This window comes from Salvelinus sp. IW2-2015, linkage group LG23, assembly GCF_002910315.2.
Source record: "Salvelinus sp. IW2-2015 linkage group LG23, ASM291031v2, whole genome shotgun sequence".
Classification (NCBI taxonomy): domain Eukaryota; kingdom Metazoa; phylum Chordata; class Actinopteri; order Salmoniformes; family Salmonidae; genus Salvelinus; species Salvelinus sp. IW2-2015.
The window spans coordinates 22,181,806-22,199,039 of record NC_036863.1 but is presented as its reverse complement, the minus strand read 5'-3'; the positions used below and the strand labels follow the sequence as shown (position 1 = coordinate 22,199,039).

General features: G+C 40.3%; 1 protein-coding gene and 1 pseudogene across 7 annotated transcripts in view; both read left to right on the top strand.

Moving 5' to 3' along the window:
* Positions 1 to 17,234, top strand: part of LOC111950908 (P2X purinoceptor 5) — a 62,198-nt gene that overhangs the window by 26,478 nt on the left and 18,486 nt on the right. Inside the window, exon 1 of one of the 7 annotated variants that reach the window (XM_023968843.2) lies at positions 9,735 to 11,111. The exons of the other annotated variants lie outside the window; for them this stretch is intronic. Within the exon in view, the coding sequence (XP_023824611.1) occupies positions 10,975 to 11,111 (137 nt within the window). The 5' untranslated portion in view covers positions 9,735 to 10,974. Of the gene's footprint in view, positions 1 to 9,734; positions 11,112 to 17,234 lie in introns of those variants that run through there. 7 annotated transcript variants of the gene reach the window in all.
* LOC111950909 (polyubiquitin-C-like) lies at positions 3,350 to 5,614 on the top strand (annotated as a pseudogene).

The following is a 17,234-nucleotide window of genomic DNA, read 5'->3' as shown; positions in this document are numbered from 1 at the left end:
ATGGCAGATTTTTTATGGAATATCTACATAGGCGTACAGAGGCCCATTATCAGCAACCATCACTCCTTTGTTCCAATGGCACATTGTGTTAGCTAATCCAAGTTTATCATTTTAAAAGGCTAATTGATCATTAGAAAACCCTTTTTCAATTATGTTAGCACAGCTGAAAACTGTGGTGCTGATTAAAGAAGCAATAAAACTGGCCTTCTTTAGACTAGTTGAGTATCTGGAGCATCAGCATTTGTTGGTTGAATTACAGGCTCAAAATGGCCAGAAACAACAAATCACTTTTTTCTGAAACTTGTCAGTCTATCCATGTTCTGAGAAAAGAAAGCTATCCCATGTGAGAAATTGCCACGAAACTGAAGATCTAATACAACGCTGTGCGCTACTCCCTTCACAGAACAATGCAAAATGGCTCTAACCAGAATAGAAAGAGGAGTGGGAGGCCCCGGTGCACAACTGAGTAAGAGGACAAGTACATTAGAGTGTYTAGTTTCAGAAAGAGACGCCTCATAAGTCCTCAACTGGCAGCTTCATTAAATAGTACCCGCAAAACACCAGTCTCAGCGTCAACAGTGAAGAGGCGACTCCGGGATGCTGGCCTTCTTTTATCTTACAATTTTCCAAAAATAAAGATTTAAAGTAAGCATTTCACTGTTAGTCTACACCTGTTGATAACAAAGCATGTGACAAATCACATTTTATTTTTAATATGACTTGGAAACCATGACAGGGAAATAAAACCAAATCATGGATTGCTGTCTTACCTTATCCATTGACTGCTTTCAGAGTAAGGAAACCAATATGTAATTTTGTAATTTGGGTCAACTATCCCTTTTATAAGGATGATCACATCGAGTAGAGGGTTATTATAAAATAACCTTATGTAAAAAGGGCTGTGGTTATTGTAGCACACAAGAAACGTATATTGACATATGTCGGACTGTCTGAAATCATTTCTCATATTTTCTAAAAGAATTGACACTTTCTCAAATCACAACACTGCTGAAGCAGCTCTTTATATACAGTGCTCAACAGAGACTTATGGAACATGTTTTGCATGAAAACTTGTCCTCCTTCCCATAATTATAAACACTCAGACAGGGTTGCAAAGTACAGGAGGCTTGCACAACCACATTCCAGTGAAGCTCAACCAGTCCTGAGGAAAGAGTGACGTGGAGATCACGCGTTGGGATTGAGTCACATGAAGAACCAACAGTCCACAATGCTGCTGTGTATCCGCATGGGAATACTGTGACTGACCTAAACCAGACCAGACCAGACCACTCTTTGCCCTCAATATATTGTACAGTTGGTCAGTTACGGAGTTCCTGGAAGGAAGTAGAATATCAAACTAGGCCCTCAGCAGCTCAATGACTGTTGGTACACTGTTCATCAACCTTAAATGAAAATGCTTGAATTCAATAATGTCACAAATATTATATTATAATTAATGCAGCTGTTTTTTTTATCTCAATATCAAAACATTTCTGGGTAACAATTAAGTACCTTGCTGTGAATGTTTTCAATTAAAAATGTCAAAAAGACACTAAAATAGCTTCTTAGCATGGAACAATTTCTAAAGCAAGAATTTTGTTAGGACTGTGGGAGTGGTCTGGCAGGTCAGAACTCAATCCCTCCAAAACAGGCTGAAATTTCAGGCAGTCTTTTCAAACAGCTCTTACACTAAAAGGGCATTATCATAATTTTCACGATTTCACAGTATTATTCCAACCTCATAGTGTGGAAATATATATAAAACACAGAAAAATCATGTTTTGGACTACAGTGGGCCAGCTCAGGTCAAGTCTTTAGTCTAGATCGTGCTCAGTATGGACATGTGACAGATATAAATGGAACCTTCACACTGCAAAATCAGTGCACCTAAAAATAACTGATGATAACTGCTTGGTCAGTATGACCATCTCTATGCCTCCTCTTGAAATAAAATAGAAGGACTATAGCAACAGGAAAAGCGTGTTAAATAATGTATGAAAAGAAAAGACTGTGAAGGTTATGGAAAATGTCAGCCTTGTGTTTTAGTAGTTGCTGCTGTTACAGGACCTAACTGGCTTAACAATCTGGTTTCAGGCAGCTGTTGGCCCTGCCTGTGGAATTAATTTCATAGCCCTGCCCCTGACCCAACAATGTTAACATTTTCACAGTGCAGTGGATCCAGATAAGCAGAGCCAAAGAGCACCGTTTTACAATTTCTGCCTTGTTCATTCTGAATAAACAAATGTATAACTTTGGACCTGACCTCCAACGGTGCAATCGTTCACCAACTGAATCAATAGTGTAAATTCAATCCAAACATGATTTGTTATTGGGTAAGGATGATAAAGGTTAGAACTGGGTTGATCTGTACCCCATCCTGAATCAGGAGTCAAAGGAGTCGTATATTTTTTTTAATATATCTGGCCTTCAAAAAATAGATGCACTTACTTGTGGGGCAAACCAGTATTTAGTTACTATGGTGTGTTACCAAGCAACCTGTATTTACCATGCACTGTAAATAGCCTATACATTACAATCCTCAAGTTGTTCTGTCTGAAAATAGTTTGGTCCTTCATGCCTGTGTTTTTTTTTCTCATTCTGCTTTATATCTCTGAATTTCTCATTCATTTCTCATGGAGGTGCTCTGTAGAGCAAGAAAGGTACTACTGGTAGTAGTGTCAGCTTTCTCTTCAACCTGACATACTTTACTTGTGCAGATAAAGCTGGGAAACATGTTCTCATCTGCTGGAGGCTGGACCTCATGCTACACGTTTCTGCTCTACATTAAGAAGTATGTTGGGATTTTTTTAGGATTGGGAAATACCATGACATTTGCTCTCTACGTATTATGTTTACATGAAACAAATGTGACAACTGTCATATAGCGTGAATGAAGGGTGTGTCTTGGTGTTGATATGAGTAGACCTATATCAATAGGAGATGAGACAGACAGTACATATTGTTAAAATGCATAACACACAAGTGTCAAAAGTTTCCATTGTTTCATTAATTATCCCTCAACACTGATACTGTGTTTTTTACAGTTTCTCAAATCTCAAATGACACAAACCACGTTTGTTTTTTATGTACGGTAGCTGGCTTTTCCAACATATCAGTGTTGTTGACACAGTTCATGGTACAGTCAGACAGGTTTGAAAAAAGTCACATTACCAACACAGTATCCACCAATCGTTGTTCAGACAAACAATATAAGCGTCCAATCACAGACTTACGGGTGGTCTAGCAATTTCTAGAGACATCTCAGCACACATTAAATTACATGTAACTCCGCCGAGAGTAATTGTTTTAAAATCATATTTTCTTAATCGATAATTCGTGTATGTGTTATATGTGTATTTATTCGAATCAAAATTAATGAATTAAATGTATATTGTAAGTTTAAGGTTAAAGCACGAACTATATTTTCAATCGCGGATGGATATTGTCACATGACGCTTTTCCACGTCGCAATGTTTTCTTAGTATAAATAAGGTGTCCGCGCCTTTCGTGAATCATATTGAACACAGAAGCAAGAAGAGTTTCTAAGAAGACGTGTTCGTGAAATTTACTTCGAGGTTAATCGTAAGTAGATATATTAGTTGAACTTTTGTATTTTACAGCTATTCATGTGTTAACTACTGTGCTAGAGTTGCTAACGTTACTTGCTAGAATTCGGCTTGACCTAGTTTTGTCGAATGGTTTTGTTCACCAACCGTCGTCTTTCACCCTTCCCTTACCAAATAATTTGATTTTGTGCCATAATTTAAATAAAGGCTTGTTACTATACGCCTCGTATGGCATACCATTTACAAGTTTGCTATCCATGACTATGGTTGTCCGTTTTTTTTTTCTCCCCAATTGTTATGCTGCTTTCGTTAACGTATTTTTATCTGGCTGAGCAAATTAGACTGACAAAATGGCGCCCGATCGAATTCGGAAGCCAAACGAACGCTACGCAGTTCAAATAATTGTTACGTATGCTTTTGTACAGGCTTGCATGAAAGCAAATAATACATGCAATACAAATTTTTCTGTTTGTATTCCTTTTCCCCAGTAGCTAGCAAAGTATAACATTTTAATCTTGCGGAAATGGACGTCAGTAGTGCGCTTTAATAATTAAGTTGGTCTGGTAATTTAAGTTTCACTGTCTATTCAGGTGTAAAGATGCAGATCTTCGTGAAGACCCTCACAGGCAAGACCATCACCCTTGAGGTGGAGCCCAGTGACACCATTGAGAATGTGAAGGCCAAGATCCAGGACAAGGAGGGCATCCCCAAGACAGCAGCGTCTGATCTTCGCCGGCAAGCAGCTGGAAGATGGCCGCACCCTCTCCGACTACACACATCCAGAAAGAGTCCACCCTCCATCTTGTGCTGCGTCTTCAGGGAGGCATGCAGATCTTCGTCAGACCCTCACTGGTAAAACCATCACACTAGAAGTGGAGCCCAGTGCACCATTGAGAATGTGAAGGCCAAGATCCAGGACAAGGAGGGCATCCCCCAGACCAGCAGCGTCTGATCTTCGCCGGCAAGAGCTGGAAGATGGCCGCACCCTCTCCGACTACAACATCCAGAAAGAGTCCACCCTCCATCTTGTGCTGCGTCTTAGGGGAGGCATGCAGATCTTCGTCAAGACCCTCACTGGTAAAACCTCACACTAGAAGTGGAGCCCAGTGACACCATTGAGAATGTGAAGCGCAAGATCCAGGACAAGGAGGGCATCCCCCAGACCAGCAGCGTCTGATCTTCGCCGGCAAGCAGCTGGAAGATGGCCGCACCCTCTCCGACTACAACATCCAGAAGAGTCCACCCTCCATCTTGTGCTGCGTCTTAGGGGAGGCATGCAGATCTTCGTCAAGACCTCACTGGTAAAACCATCACACTAGAAGTGGAGCCCAGTGACACCATTGAGAATGTGAAGGCCAAGATCCAGGACAAGGAGGGCATCCCCCCAGACCAGCAGCGTCTGATCTTCCGCGGCAAGCAGCTGGAAGATGGCCGCACCCTCTCCGACTACAACATCCAGAAGAGTCCACCCTCCATCTTGTGCTGCGTCTCAGGGGAGGCATGCAGATCTTCGTCAAGACCCTCACTGGTAAAACCATCACACTAGAAGTGGAGCCCAGTGACACCATTGAGAATGTGAAGGCCAAGATCCAGGACAAGGAGGGCATCCCCCCAGACCAGCAGCGTCTGATCTTCGCCGGCAAGCAGCTGGAAGATGGCCGCACCCTCTCCGACTACAACATCCAGAAAGAGTCCACCCTCCATCTTGTGCTGCGTCTTAGGGGAGGCATGCAGATCTTCGTCAAGACCCTCACTGGTAAAACCATCACACTAGAAGTGGAGCCCAGTGACACAATTGGAATGTGAAGGCCAAGATCCAGGACAAGGAGGGCATCCCCCCAGACCAGCAGCGTCTGATCTTCCGCCGGCAAGCAGCTGGAAGATGGCCGCACCCTCTCCGACTACAACATCCAGAAAGAGTCCACCCTCCATCTTGTGCTGCGTCTCAGGGGAGGACAGTAAAAGTTTCCCCTGCTTCTGTTCTGACAAATGTTATCAGTTTTTTCACTTTTTTTTTATTGAAGTCATTAAAGGCTAAATGAATGCAATTAATTTGTTCTGTTTTCATAGATTTCTGAGTTCTGATACAATGCAACTTCATTTTAAGTTGGTTGTGTGAGGTGTCATTCATGAAGTATAGGTAGATGTTACATTAATTCACACTTGCAGTGAAGGCATGCTATAAGATGTACAAAATACAGCTGCCTATGAGTGGTCAGGATCATTTCACGCTTAGTACTTACCAATGCCCTATTTATGGCGGTGTATCGCAGGATGGTTGAGTGATTTTTGTCATTTAATTCTACCACGGTATTACTTCACTGGTTTTAAAGCTGGAGAGACTCAACCCATCTGGTCTACATGGGATGTATTTCACAATGTAGCCACCATATTCCTAGTCTTATGCTCCAAATTAACCTATGCCACACTGATGGCAAGGAGCAGAGTATTTTCCTGTCAGATCAACTCCACTGGGATTTAGTTTTCAATGGTGGGTGAAATGTCATGTTGGAAGCTACTCTGAAAATGTAGTATACCATGCTAATTGATTCCCACTGCAAGTTAAGGTACACAAAGTGACCCTTGAGGGCTATATAGACTTRACTAAATGTACTTTGTGAAAGAATAAATCAGAAGTCAAACTGCAAGACAGATCACTTTGGGGTTATGCTACCTGAATGTGTAATTTAGACACCAGTTTCAAGTGAGACTACCCTTTGCCAAAGTTTCCACAACTTTTAGGAGTGCATGGGTGCGCACTTCAGAGTAGCCTTTTTAACAATTTAATTTTACCTATAACTGCACAAGTCTAAGAAATTTTCAATAACAACATATTTTAACTTCAACTCTGGGATTCGATCTTGCAACCTTTTGGGTACTAGTCCAATGCTCTAACCACTAGGCCACCTGCCGAAATATCCAAATRCATGCTAGAACGTGCCAATAGGCTCTTCACACTAGGATTAATTTGCTCCCATTGGAAACGACAGGCTGTGGTTTGTCTTGGTTTAGTTATAAAAATAGTAATTGCTTTCTTCACCCATATTTAAATTTTGCAAAGTAGTGTTTAGTTCCTGTACTTAGCTACAAAGCAAGAAAGTAATTCACTACTGAAAACACCAAGATTTGCATTTAGTTCAATGACCAAGCTACTGCAACATTGTTAAATTACAAGTTCAACGATATGTAGTAGTTCAATACTCCCCAACACCAAAACAAAGGTCACAGGCAGWTACGTACTATTTTGTACCTGAATTCCTGTTAATGGGCCTTTGCTGCCCCCTGTTGACTTATTAAAACAAACCAACGCTGCAGTGTATGGAATGGAGCATTAAAGTTATTTTCTATCGCTTTGGTGTATGTGGTGAATTTAAAACTTTTTATACAAAACTCCAAACTGGTAACACTAGCAATGTAGCAAATTTTATATTCAAAGCTTTTTGTTTGGAGACATTTTTCACCACAATTGATCCAAAATATACAGTACCAGTCAAAAGTTTGGACACATTCATTCAAGGGTTTTTCTTTAAACTATTTTCTACATTGTAGAATAATAGTAAAGACATCACAACTATGAAAGAACACATGGAATCATGTAGTAACCAAAAAATAGTTAAATCAAAATATATTTTATATTTGAGATTCTTCAAAGTAGCCACCCTTTGCCTTGATGACAGCTTTGCACACTCTTGGGAGGGGGGGGACTCAATTGTCATATTTGAGTAAAGGTAAAAAGTTAAAGTAAGTTATATACATATACATCAAATACCTTATATTAAGCAAACCTGACTGCACGGTTGTCTTCTTTTTTTACGCTGACAGCCAGAGGCACACACAACATTCAGAAACAATTTGCAAAGTTTTTTTATTTCAATTTAACCTTTATACAGGTTTTTCTAATTGAGATAACATTTATTTTTCAAGAGAGACCTGGTCAAACAGCAGCAGGGGGAACTTAAGTTTCAGACAAAACAACTTACATACACTAACACAACATTGAACTAAACTATAGACACACATACAGTACACCTATTACATAAACACAAATTMAATTTGTGTTTAGTGAGTCTGCCAGATCAGAAGCAGTAGGGATGACAACTTGTTATATTGATAGGTACGTGAATTGGACCATATTGTTGTCCTGCCTGAGCATTCCAAATGTAACAACTACTTTTGGGTGTCAGGGAACATGTATGGAAGTAAAAAGTACACATTTTYTTTAGGAATGTAGTGGAGAAAATTTTTCCAAACTATAAATACTCAAGTAAAGTACAGATATCCCCCAAAAAACTACTGAAGCAGTACTTAAAAAAAAAAAAAATCCCTTTTACTTTACACCTGACTGGTGTTATTTGAAATATGATCGCTGAAAATATCATAGGACTGTTTTATCTTTCCATCTGAATCTGAAATAGGATTGGATCAAGTAAACACTATTTACATTCCCCTCATAAAACAGGATTACTACCACACAAAAATGAGCTGGCTCAAGCAGCCTGACTAAAAGATTCTCATATGCAGTGACCTATCCAGCTTCTGTAATCAAAGTGTTTGCAACCTGAAGAGGAGCCCATATAGTACATACATACTATAGAATTAGAATTTAACTCTAATTTAACCTAAATGTCTACAGTACACTAATGAGCTGAACCTGAACCCAGAACTGGTGAAGAGCTGAACACCCACAGAACGTGATAAAAGCAGCATGTGACCCCTGACCCCCTTCAACAGTATTTAGATAAGGATTGTCTGGGAGATTTACCATAGTACTTTGTGTGAGAATATTGTTGTGAAGTGTTATAGCCTATACAGTTGAAGTTGGAAGTTTACATACACCTTAGCCAAATACATTTAAACTCAGTTTTTCACAATTTCTGACATTTAATCCTAGTAAAAATTCTGTCTTAGGTCAGTTAGGATCACCACTTTATTTTAAGAATGTGAAATGTCTGAATAATAGTAGAGAGAATGATTTATTTCAGCTTTTATTTCTTTCATCACATTCCCAGTGGGTCAGAAGTTTACAAACACTTAATTGGTATTTGGTAGCATTGCCTTTAAATTGTTTAACTTGGGTCTAACATTTCAGGTAGCCTTCCACAAGCTTCCTACAATAAATTGGGTGAATTTTGGCCCATTCCTCCTGACAGAGCTGGTGTAACTGAGTCAGGTTTGTAGGTCTTCTTGCTCGCACACGCTTTTTCTATAGGATTGAGGTAAGGGCTTTGTGATGGCCACTCCAATACCTTGACTTTGTTGTCCTTAAGCCATTTTGCCACAACTTTGGAAGTATGCTTGGGGTCATTGTCCATTTGGAAGACCCATTTGCGACCAAGCGTTAACTTCCTGACTGATGTCTTGAGATGTTGCTTCAATATATCCACATAATTTTCCTGCCTCTAATTTTGATGCCATCTATTTTGTGAAGTGCACCAGTCCCTCCTGCAGACAAACACCCCACAACATGATGCTGCCCCACCGTGCTTCATGGTTGGGATGGTGTTCTTCGGCTTGCAAGCCTCTTTTTTCCTCACAACATAACGATGGTCATTATGGCCAAACAGTTCTATTTTGTTTCATCAGACCAGAGGACATTTCTCCAAAAAGTACAATGTGCAGTTGCAAACCGTAGTCTGGCTTTTTTATGACGGTTTTGGAGCAGTGGCTTCTTCCTTGCTGAGTGGCCTTTCAGGTTATGTCGATATAGGACTCGTTTTACTGTGGATATAGATACTTTTGTACCCGTTTCCTCCAGCATCTTCACAAGGTCCTTTGCTGTTGTTCTGGGATTGAATTGCACTTTTCACACCAAAGTATGTTCATCTCTAGGAGACATAACGCTTCTCCTTCCTGAGCGGTATGAAGGCTGCGTGGTCCCATGGCGTTTTACTCGCATACTATTGTTTGTACAGATGAACGTGGTACCTTCAGGCATTTGGAAATTGCTCCCAAGGATGAACCATTTTTTTTCCTGAGGTCTTGGCTGATTTCTTTGTTTTTCCCATGATGTCAAGCAAAGAGGCCTGAGTTTGAAGGTAGGCCTTGAAATACATCCACAAGTACACCTCAAATTGACTCAAATGATGCCAATTAGCCTATCAGAAGCTTCTAAAGCCATGACATAATTTTCTGGAATTTTCCATGCTGTTTAAAGGCACAGTCCAACTTAGTGTAATGTAAACTTCTGACCCACTGGAATTGTGATACAGTGAATTATAAGTGAAATAATCTGTCTGTAAACAATTGTTGGAACTTGTGTCATGCACAAAGTAGATGTTCTAACCAACTTGCCAAAACTATAGTTTGTTAATTAACAAGAAATTTGTGGAGTGGTTGAAAAACGAGTTTTAATGACTCCAACCTAAGTGTATGTAAACTTCCGACTTCAACTGTATATTCCGTATATACAGTTTGATTGAATTAAATGGGATGGTACTGCAGTTCAGGTGACACAGTTCAGCAGTCTACAATGTCATATTACACACACACACACACACACACGCCTAATGAGCGCAATGTGTTTTGGTATTTATTAGACCTAACACCATATTGCTTGTTATAATGGACATAATATTTAGTCTATTACCCAGACAGTCCAGGCCACATTTCCCAATGTAAGAATATTTTTTTAACCTTTGCTGTAGTTTGCTACTCAACTGAACAATTGTATTTTTGCAGCCCAGCCGGTTGCCTGTAGGCTGCTCTTGCCATATTTGATAGCTCATACGAATTAAACTGTTGTTTTAGTCCAGTGTTTCCCAACTACAGTCCTCGAGTACCCTAATCAATACACATTTTTGTCAGAGAGAATGGTCGGGCGCGGAACATAATTATAATAATTTCTAAACTGCTAATTGACCGCATCTGAATCCAAAGAGAGGTTGCATTTGAAAATAACTACTTTCATACTGTGATTACATTGAAACAAGATCACATGTCTTTTTTTTTTGTTGTGGGAATACTTTTGAAAATATTTTCTAAATTAAACATTTTTTAAAAATGAATTCCTAGTGATTTTACAGTCTTTTTTGATGCCTCAAAAACTCACTTGGGGCGCCTGTTGCCGACCCCTGGTATAGGGTGAAGGTAATGTTTAAGATTGGCAGTCATGGGAATAAATATATTCATTGAAAGAATTCGCTGTTAATTATTAGCTGACCAGAGATCTGATTTAAGAATGATAATTTATACACATTATTGTTGTGTTTCATTACAGTCTCAGTTTCATTATCAATTTAAAGCAGAAACTAAAACCGCGTTCATGGTAGGTTAGCCGAGGCACAAGTCATTGGAATTGCAGCAATTTACTTGGACTAATGAAAGCCCATGCAGTTGCCAGTGACACTAACTTCAGTGCTGCCAGTCTCACACGCGCGATCACCAGCTGTCGAACTCTGGGGACAGGAATATGGGCGAATTGACTTGGGGATCATTTTTCCTGAGTTTCCTTAATTTCAAGACAGAAAAATATGTCATCGCCGAAAACAGAAAATTGGGAATCTCATTTAGAGTTTTTCAGATCTGTGTGCTGGCATACGTGATCGGGTGAGTTGTATGTATTTGTTTTTATTGCATGCTAGCAATGTAGAAATAATCAATACTACAGCATGAATAATGTATTAAAATGGCAATAATTATTTCCATACAAAGTCGCAAATAGATTTCATTGTCAATCGTGGATGTCTTTGAGGTCGTTCAAGCTGTCATCATGAAACGGGGCTTAGGGAGTTCGGGTGTTTTTCCCTCATGACTATAATATTCACGGTTCAGGACTGTGGTAAAGTTGTTTTGATATTCGTCATATATTCGGACCTTCAAACTTCAATAGCTAACGAAAGAGTTGAGCTACATACCTCTAGTTAGGTTCTTTGGGAAAAAAGGTGTGCAACACTGCACATGTCTTATTTTCAGACTCGAGTTTCATAATCACACATTAATTGTGTAGGTGGCCTGGCGCTCCTTCAATAGAGAACCACAGTATGAGTCATAATACCCATAAAACCTAGCGGTCAAATAAGCAAATGGTTCCAATCGTTTTTCCACCATTCATTTTACCCATAGGGGATTTTAGAAACACTAAGGGTTGTGTTTCGTGTAGCCTTACCCTGGTGTGAYGTTTTGATAACAGTATAAATCTCCCTAGGACAAGGTGAGTTTTATCAATATATTTGCCTGTAATTACCCCCCAAAATGTAATGCTAATTAGCTGTTAATGTGGCTATCGTAAAGAACTACAAATGCCATGATGATCTGGATGAGACTGCGGAATTGAGGCAAATGTAAGAATCTCTGGATTAACGATCTAATGCTAGCTAAATTTAGTAATTAATAAATTGGCAATATTTCTTTAAATTAACAATTCTGTGAACAGTCTTGTGCAAGTTTTAAATTGACACAATACCTGTTAGCAAAGGTGTCAGCTAGAGATGATGTGGAGGAGTGATGCAGTGATTTGTAGTCTTGCATGATGTCCACTTTGATGATAATTAGCATTTTCGAATCTGAGTGTAAATAGAGCCAAATATATTAATCGACGTCACCTTGTCCGAGAGAGATTTACATGGTTATCAAAACATAACACCAGTGTAAGCCTACACAAAACACTGCCCTTATTTTAAGTATTTCTAAAATTCCCTATGGGAAAAAGGAATGGTGGAAAAACAATTGGAACCATTTCAGGTATTTTAGCAACATTTCTTGTTAGATGTTTTGACTAGAACGCCAAAATTGTATCATATTTCTCCAGTGCTAGCCTCTCTACACTTGCTTCCTGTTAAGGCCAATGCTGATTTCAAGGTTTAACGTACCTACACGTACGCTACGGTCACAAGACGCAGGCCTCCTTATTGTCCCAATAATTTCAAAGGAAACAGCTAGAGGCAGGGCTTTCTCTTTTAGAGCTCCTTTATTATGGAATGGTTTGTCGATCCGTGTGAGAGAAGCAGACTGTCTCTACCTTTTAAGTCTTTACTGAAGACTCATCTCTTCAGTGGGTCTTATGATTGAGTTGAACGGCAAGGCACTGGCAAGAGGAACCACCCTTTCTGTCTCTGTCTGGCCGGGTCCCCACTCTCTCCTGGGATTCTCTGCCTCTGACCCTATTACGGAGGCCGAGTCACTGGCCTGCTCATGCTCTCCCATGCCATTCCTATGAGGGTGCATCAGGTCATTTGTATTTTATTTCCCCTTTATTTAACCAGGTAGGCCAGTTGAGAACATGTTCTCATTTACAACTGCGACCTGGCCTAGATAAAGCAAAGCAGTGTGACACAGACAGAGTTACACATGGAATAAACAATAAACAAGCCAATAACACAAACAAGTCAATGACACAGTAGGAAAAAAAGAAAGTCTTTATACAGTGTGTGCAAAAGGCATGAGGAGGTAGGCAATAAATAGGCCAGAGGCGAAAATAATTAGTTTAGCATTAATACTGGAGTGATAGATGTGCAGATTATGTGCAAGTAGAGATACTGGAGAGCAAAAGGATAAGTAACAATATGGGGATGAGGTAGTTGGTGAGCTATTTACAGATTGGCTGTGTACAGGTACAGTGATCGGTAAGCTCCTCTGACAGCTAATGCTTAAAGTGAGGGAGGGAGATAAGACTCCAGCTTCAGTCATTTTTGCAATTCCTTCCAGTCATTGACAGCAGAGAACTGGAACGAAAGACGGCGAAAGGAAATGTTGGCTTTGGAGATGACCAGTGAAATATACCTGCTGGAGCACATGCTATTGGAGGGTGTTGCTATGGTGACCAGTGAGCTGAGATAAGGTGGGGCTTTACCTAGCAAAGACTTATAGATGACCTGGAGCCAGTGGGTTTGGCGACGAATATGTAGTGAGGGCCAGCCAACGAGAGCATACAGGTCGCAGTGGTGGGTAATATATGGGGCTTTGGTGACAAAACGGATGGCACTGATAGACTACATCCAGTTTGCTGAGTAGAGTGTTGGAGGCTATTTTGTAAATGACATCGCCGAAGTCAAGGATCGGTAGATGGTCAGTTTTACGAGGGTATTTTTGGCAGCATGACTGAAGGAGGTTTTGTTGCGAAATAGGAAGCCAATTCTAGATTTAGGTTTGGATTGGAGATGCTTAATGTGTGTCTGGAAGGAGAGTTCACAGTCTAACCAGACACCTAGGTATTTGTAGTTGTCCACATATTCTAAGTCAGAATTGTCCAGAGTAGTGATGCTAGTTGGGCAGTCAGGTGCGGGTAGAAAATCKGTTGAAGAGCATGCGTTTAGTTTTACTAGCATTTATAAGCAGTTGGAGGCCACGGAAAGTGTTGTATGGCATTGAAGCTCGTTTGGAGGTTTGTTAACAGTGTCCAAAGGGCCAGATGTATACAGATTGGTGTCATCTGCATAGAGGTGGATCAGAGAATCACCAGCAGCAAGAGTGACATCATTGATATATACAGAGAAAAGAGTCAGCCTGAGAATTTAACCCTGTGGCACCCCCATAGAGACTGTCAGAGGTCCGGACATCAGGCCCTCCAATTTGACACACTGAACTCTATCTGAGACGTAGGTGGTGAACCAGGCGAGGCAGTCATTTGAGAAACCAAGGCTATTGAGTCTGCCGATAAGAATGAGGTGATTGGGGCGGCAGATAGCCTAGTGGTTAGAGCGTTGGACTTTTAACCGAAAGGTTGCAAGATCAAATCCCCGAGCTGACAAGGTACAAATCTATCGTTCTGCCCCTGAACAAGGCAGTTAACCCACTGTTCCTAGGCCGTCATTGAAAATAAGAATTCATTCTTAAAACTTCTTCTTAATAGGGGGCGCTGTTTTCACTTTGGGGAAAAATYGTGCCCAATTTAAACGGCCTCGTACTCTATTCTAGATCATACAATATGCATATTATTATTACTATTGGATAGAAAACACTCTCAAGTTTCTAAAACTGTTTGAATTATATCTGTGAGTAAAACAGAACTAATTTGGCAGCAAACTTCCAGACAGGAAGTGAAAAATCTGAAAACGAGGCTCTGTTTCAGGGCCTGCCTATTAAATTGCCTTATATTTATGGATATGCATGCACTGCATACGCCTTCCACTAGATGTCAACAGGCAGTGGAAGGTGGAATGGGGTGTCTAGCTTGATCTGAGGTCGAACAAGAGCTTTTGGAATGATGTGTCCAGAATTTACTTTCTCTACCTAGGCGCGGGAAGCACCTCGATATTGTCTTATGATAAGCGTTCGGTATACACGGCTAATATCTCCGGCTATGATTTTATTTGATACATGTGATAATAACATCGTAAAGCAGGTTCTCAACCGAGTTCTATCAGTTTATTCAACGTTTATTTGGACTTATGGAATTTTCCGCTCTATGCGTCAAGAGAAGATGGGCATGTTCGCGCCACATGGCTAGCTAAGGTTGCTAATTCGACAGGAGAAAAGGACATTCTAAAACCAAACAACGATTTATTCTTGACCAAGGACTCCTTGTACAAGATTCTGATGGAAGCTCAGCAAAAGTAAGAACWATTTATGATGTTATTTCGTATTTCTGTGGAAAATGTTGAGTCCTATTATCCGCCGTTTTGGCAGGCGCTGTCTCGCTATAACGTAAGCTGTTTGTTATGGTAAAGTTATTTTTACAAATCTAACACGGCGGTTGCATTAAGAACTAGTGTATCTTTCATTTGCTGTCCAACATGTATTTTTTAGTAAAGTTTATGATGAGTTCTTTGGTCAGATTAGGTGAGTGTCCAAAATAGCTCCGGACATTCTGGTGAATCGATGCTACATATTCACAATGTATAACCACGGTTTGCAGCTCTAAATATGCACATTTTCGAACAAAATATAAATGTATTGTATAACATGATGTTATAAGACTGTCATCTGATGAAGTTGGTCAGGTTAGTGATTAATTTTATAATTTTGCTGGTTTTTGCGATCGCTACCTTTTGCTGCTATAAATGCATGTGTGTGTTTGGCTATTGTGGTAAGCTAATATAATGCTATATTGTGTTTCGCTGTAAAACACTTAAAAAAATCGGAAATATTGGCTGGATTCACAAGATGTTCATCTTTCATTTGCTGTACACCATGTATTTTTTCAAAATGTTTTATGATGAGTATTTAGGTATTTCACGTTGCTCTCTAAATTATTCTGGCTGCTTTGGTGATATTTTTGATGGTAGCTGCAATGTAAAACTATGATTTATACCTCAAATATGCACATTTTTGAACAAAACATAAATTTATTGTATAACATGTTATAAGACTGTCATCTGATGAAGTTGTTTCTTGGTTAGTGACTAATTMTATCTCTATTTGGTCGGTTTTGTGATAGCTACCTATGCGGTAGAAAAATTGTGAAAATATGCGGTTGAGTCTTTTGCTATTGTGGTTAGCTAATATAATGCTATATTGTGTTTTCGCTGTAAAACATTTAAAAAAAATCGGAAATGATGGCTGGATTCACAAGATGTTTATCTTTCATTTGCTGTATTGGACATGTGATTTCATGAAAATTATATTACATGATATCCCTGTCCCGTTAGGCTAGGCTATGCTAGTCAGCTTTTTTGATGAGGAGGATCCCGGATCCGGGAGAGAGAAGCGGTAGAGGTTTAACTGACTTGCCTAGTAAAATAAAAATTGACAGAGTCGAAGCTTTGGCCAGGTCGATGAAGATAGCTGCACAGTACTGTCTTTGATCGATGGTGGTTATGATATTGTTTAGGATCTTGAGCGTGGCTGAGGTGCACCCATGACCAGCTCAGAAACCAGATTGCATAGTGGAAAAGGTACGGTGGGATTCGAAATGATTGTTGATCTGTTTGTTAACTTGGCTTTCGAAGATTTTAGAAAGGCGGGGCAGGGTGGATATAAGTCTATAACGGTTTGGGTCTGGAGTGTCTCCCCCTTTGAAAAGGGGGATCTCAGACGAAAAGAGGTTGAACAGGCTAGTAATGGGGGTTGCACCAATTTCGGTGGATAATTTTAGAAAGAGAGGGTCCAGACAGCTGATTTGTAGGGATCCATATTTTGCAGGGCTTTCAGAACATCRGCTGTCTGGATTTGTGTGAAGGAGAAGCAGGGGGTGCTTATTGAAATGATTGATTATCGTAGATTTATCGGTGGTGACAGTGTTTCTTATCCTCAGTGCAGTGGGCAGCTGGGAGGAGGTGCTCTTATTCTCCATGGACTTTAGTGTCCCAGAACTTTTTGGAATTAGTGCTACAGGAAGAATTTGTTTGAAAAAGCTAGCCTTAGCTTTCCTAACTGACTGAGTATATTGGTTCCCGACTTCCCTTAAAAGTTGCATTTCGCGGGGGCTATTCGATGCTAATGCAGAACGCCACAGGATGTTTTTGTGCTGGTCAAGGGCAGTCAAGTCTGGGGTGAACCAAGGGCTGTATCTGTTCTTAGTTCAACGTTTTTGAGTGGGGTATGCTTATTTAAGATGGCGAGGAAAGCACTTTTGAAGAGCAACCAGGCATCCTCTGATGGGATGAGGTCAATATCCTTCCAGGATACCCGGGCCAGGTCGATTAGAAAAGGCCTGCTCGCTGAAGTGTTTTAGGGAGCGTTTGACAGTGATGCAGGGTGGTCGTTTGACCGTGGACCCATCACGCACGCAGGCAATGATCGCTGAGATCCTGGTTGAAGACAGCAGAGGTGTATTTAGAGGACAAGTTCGTC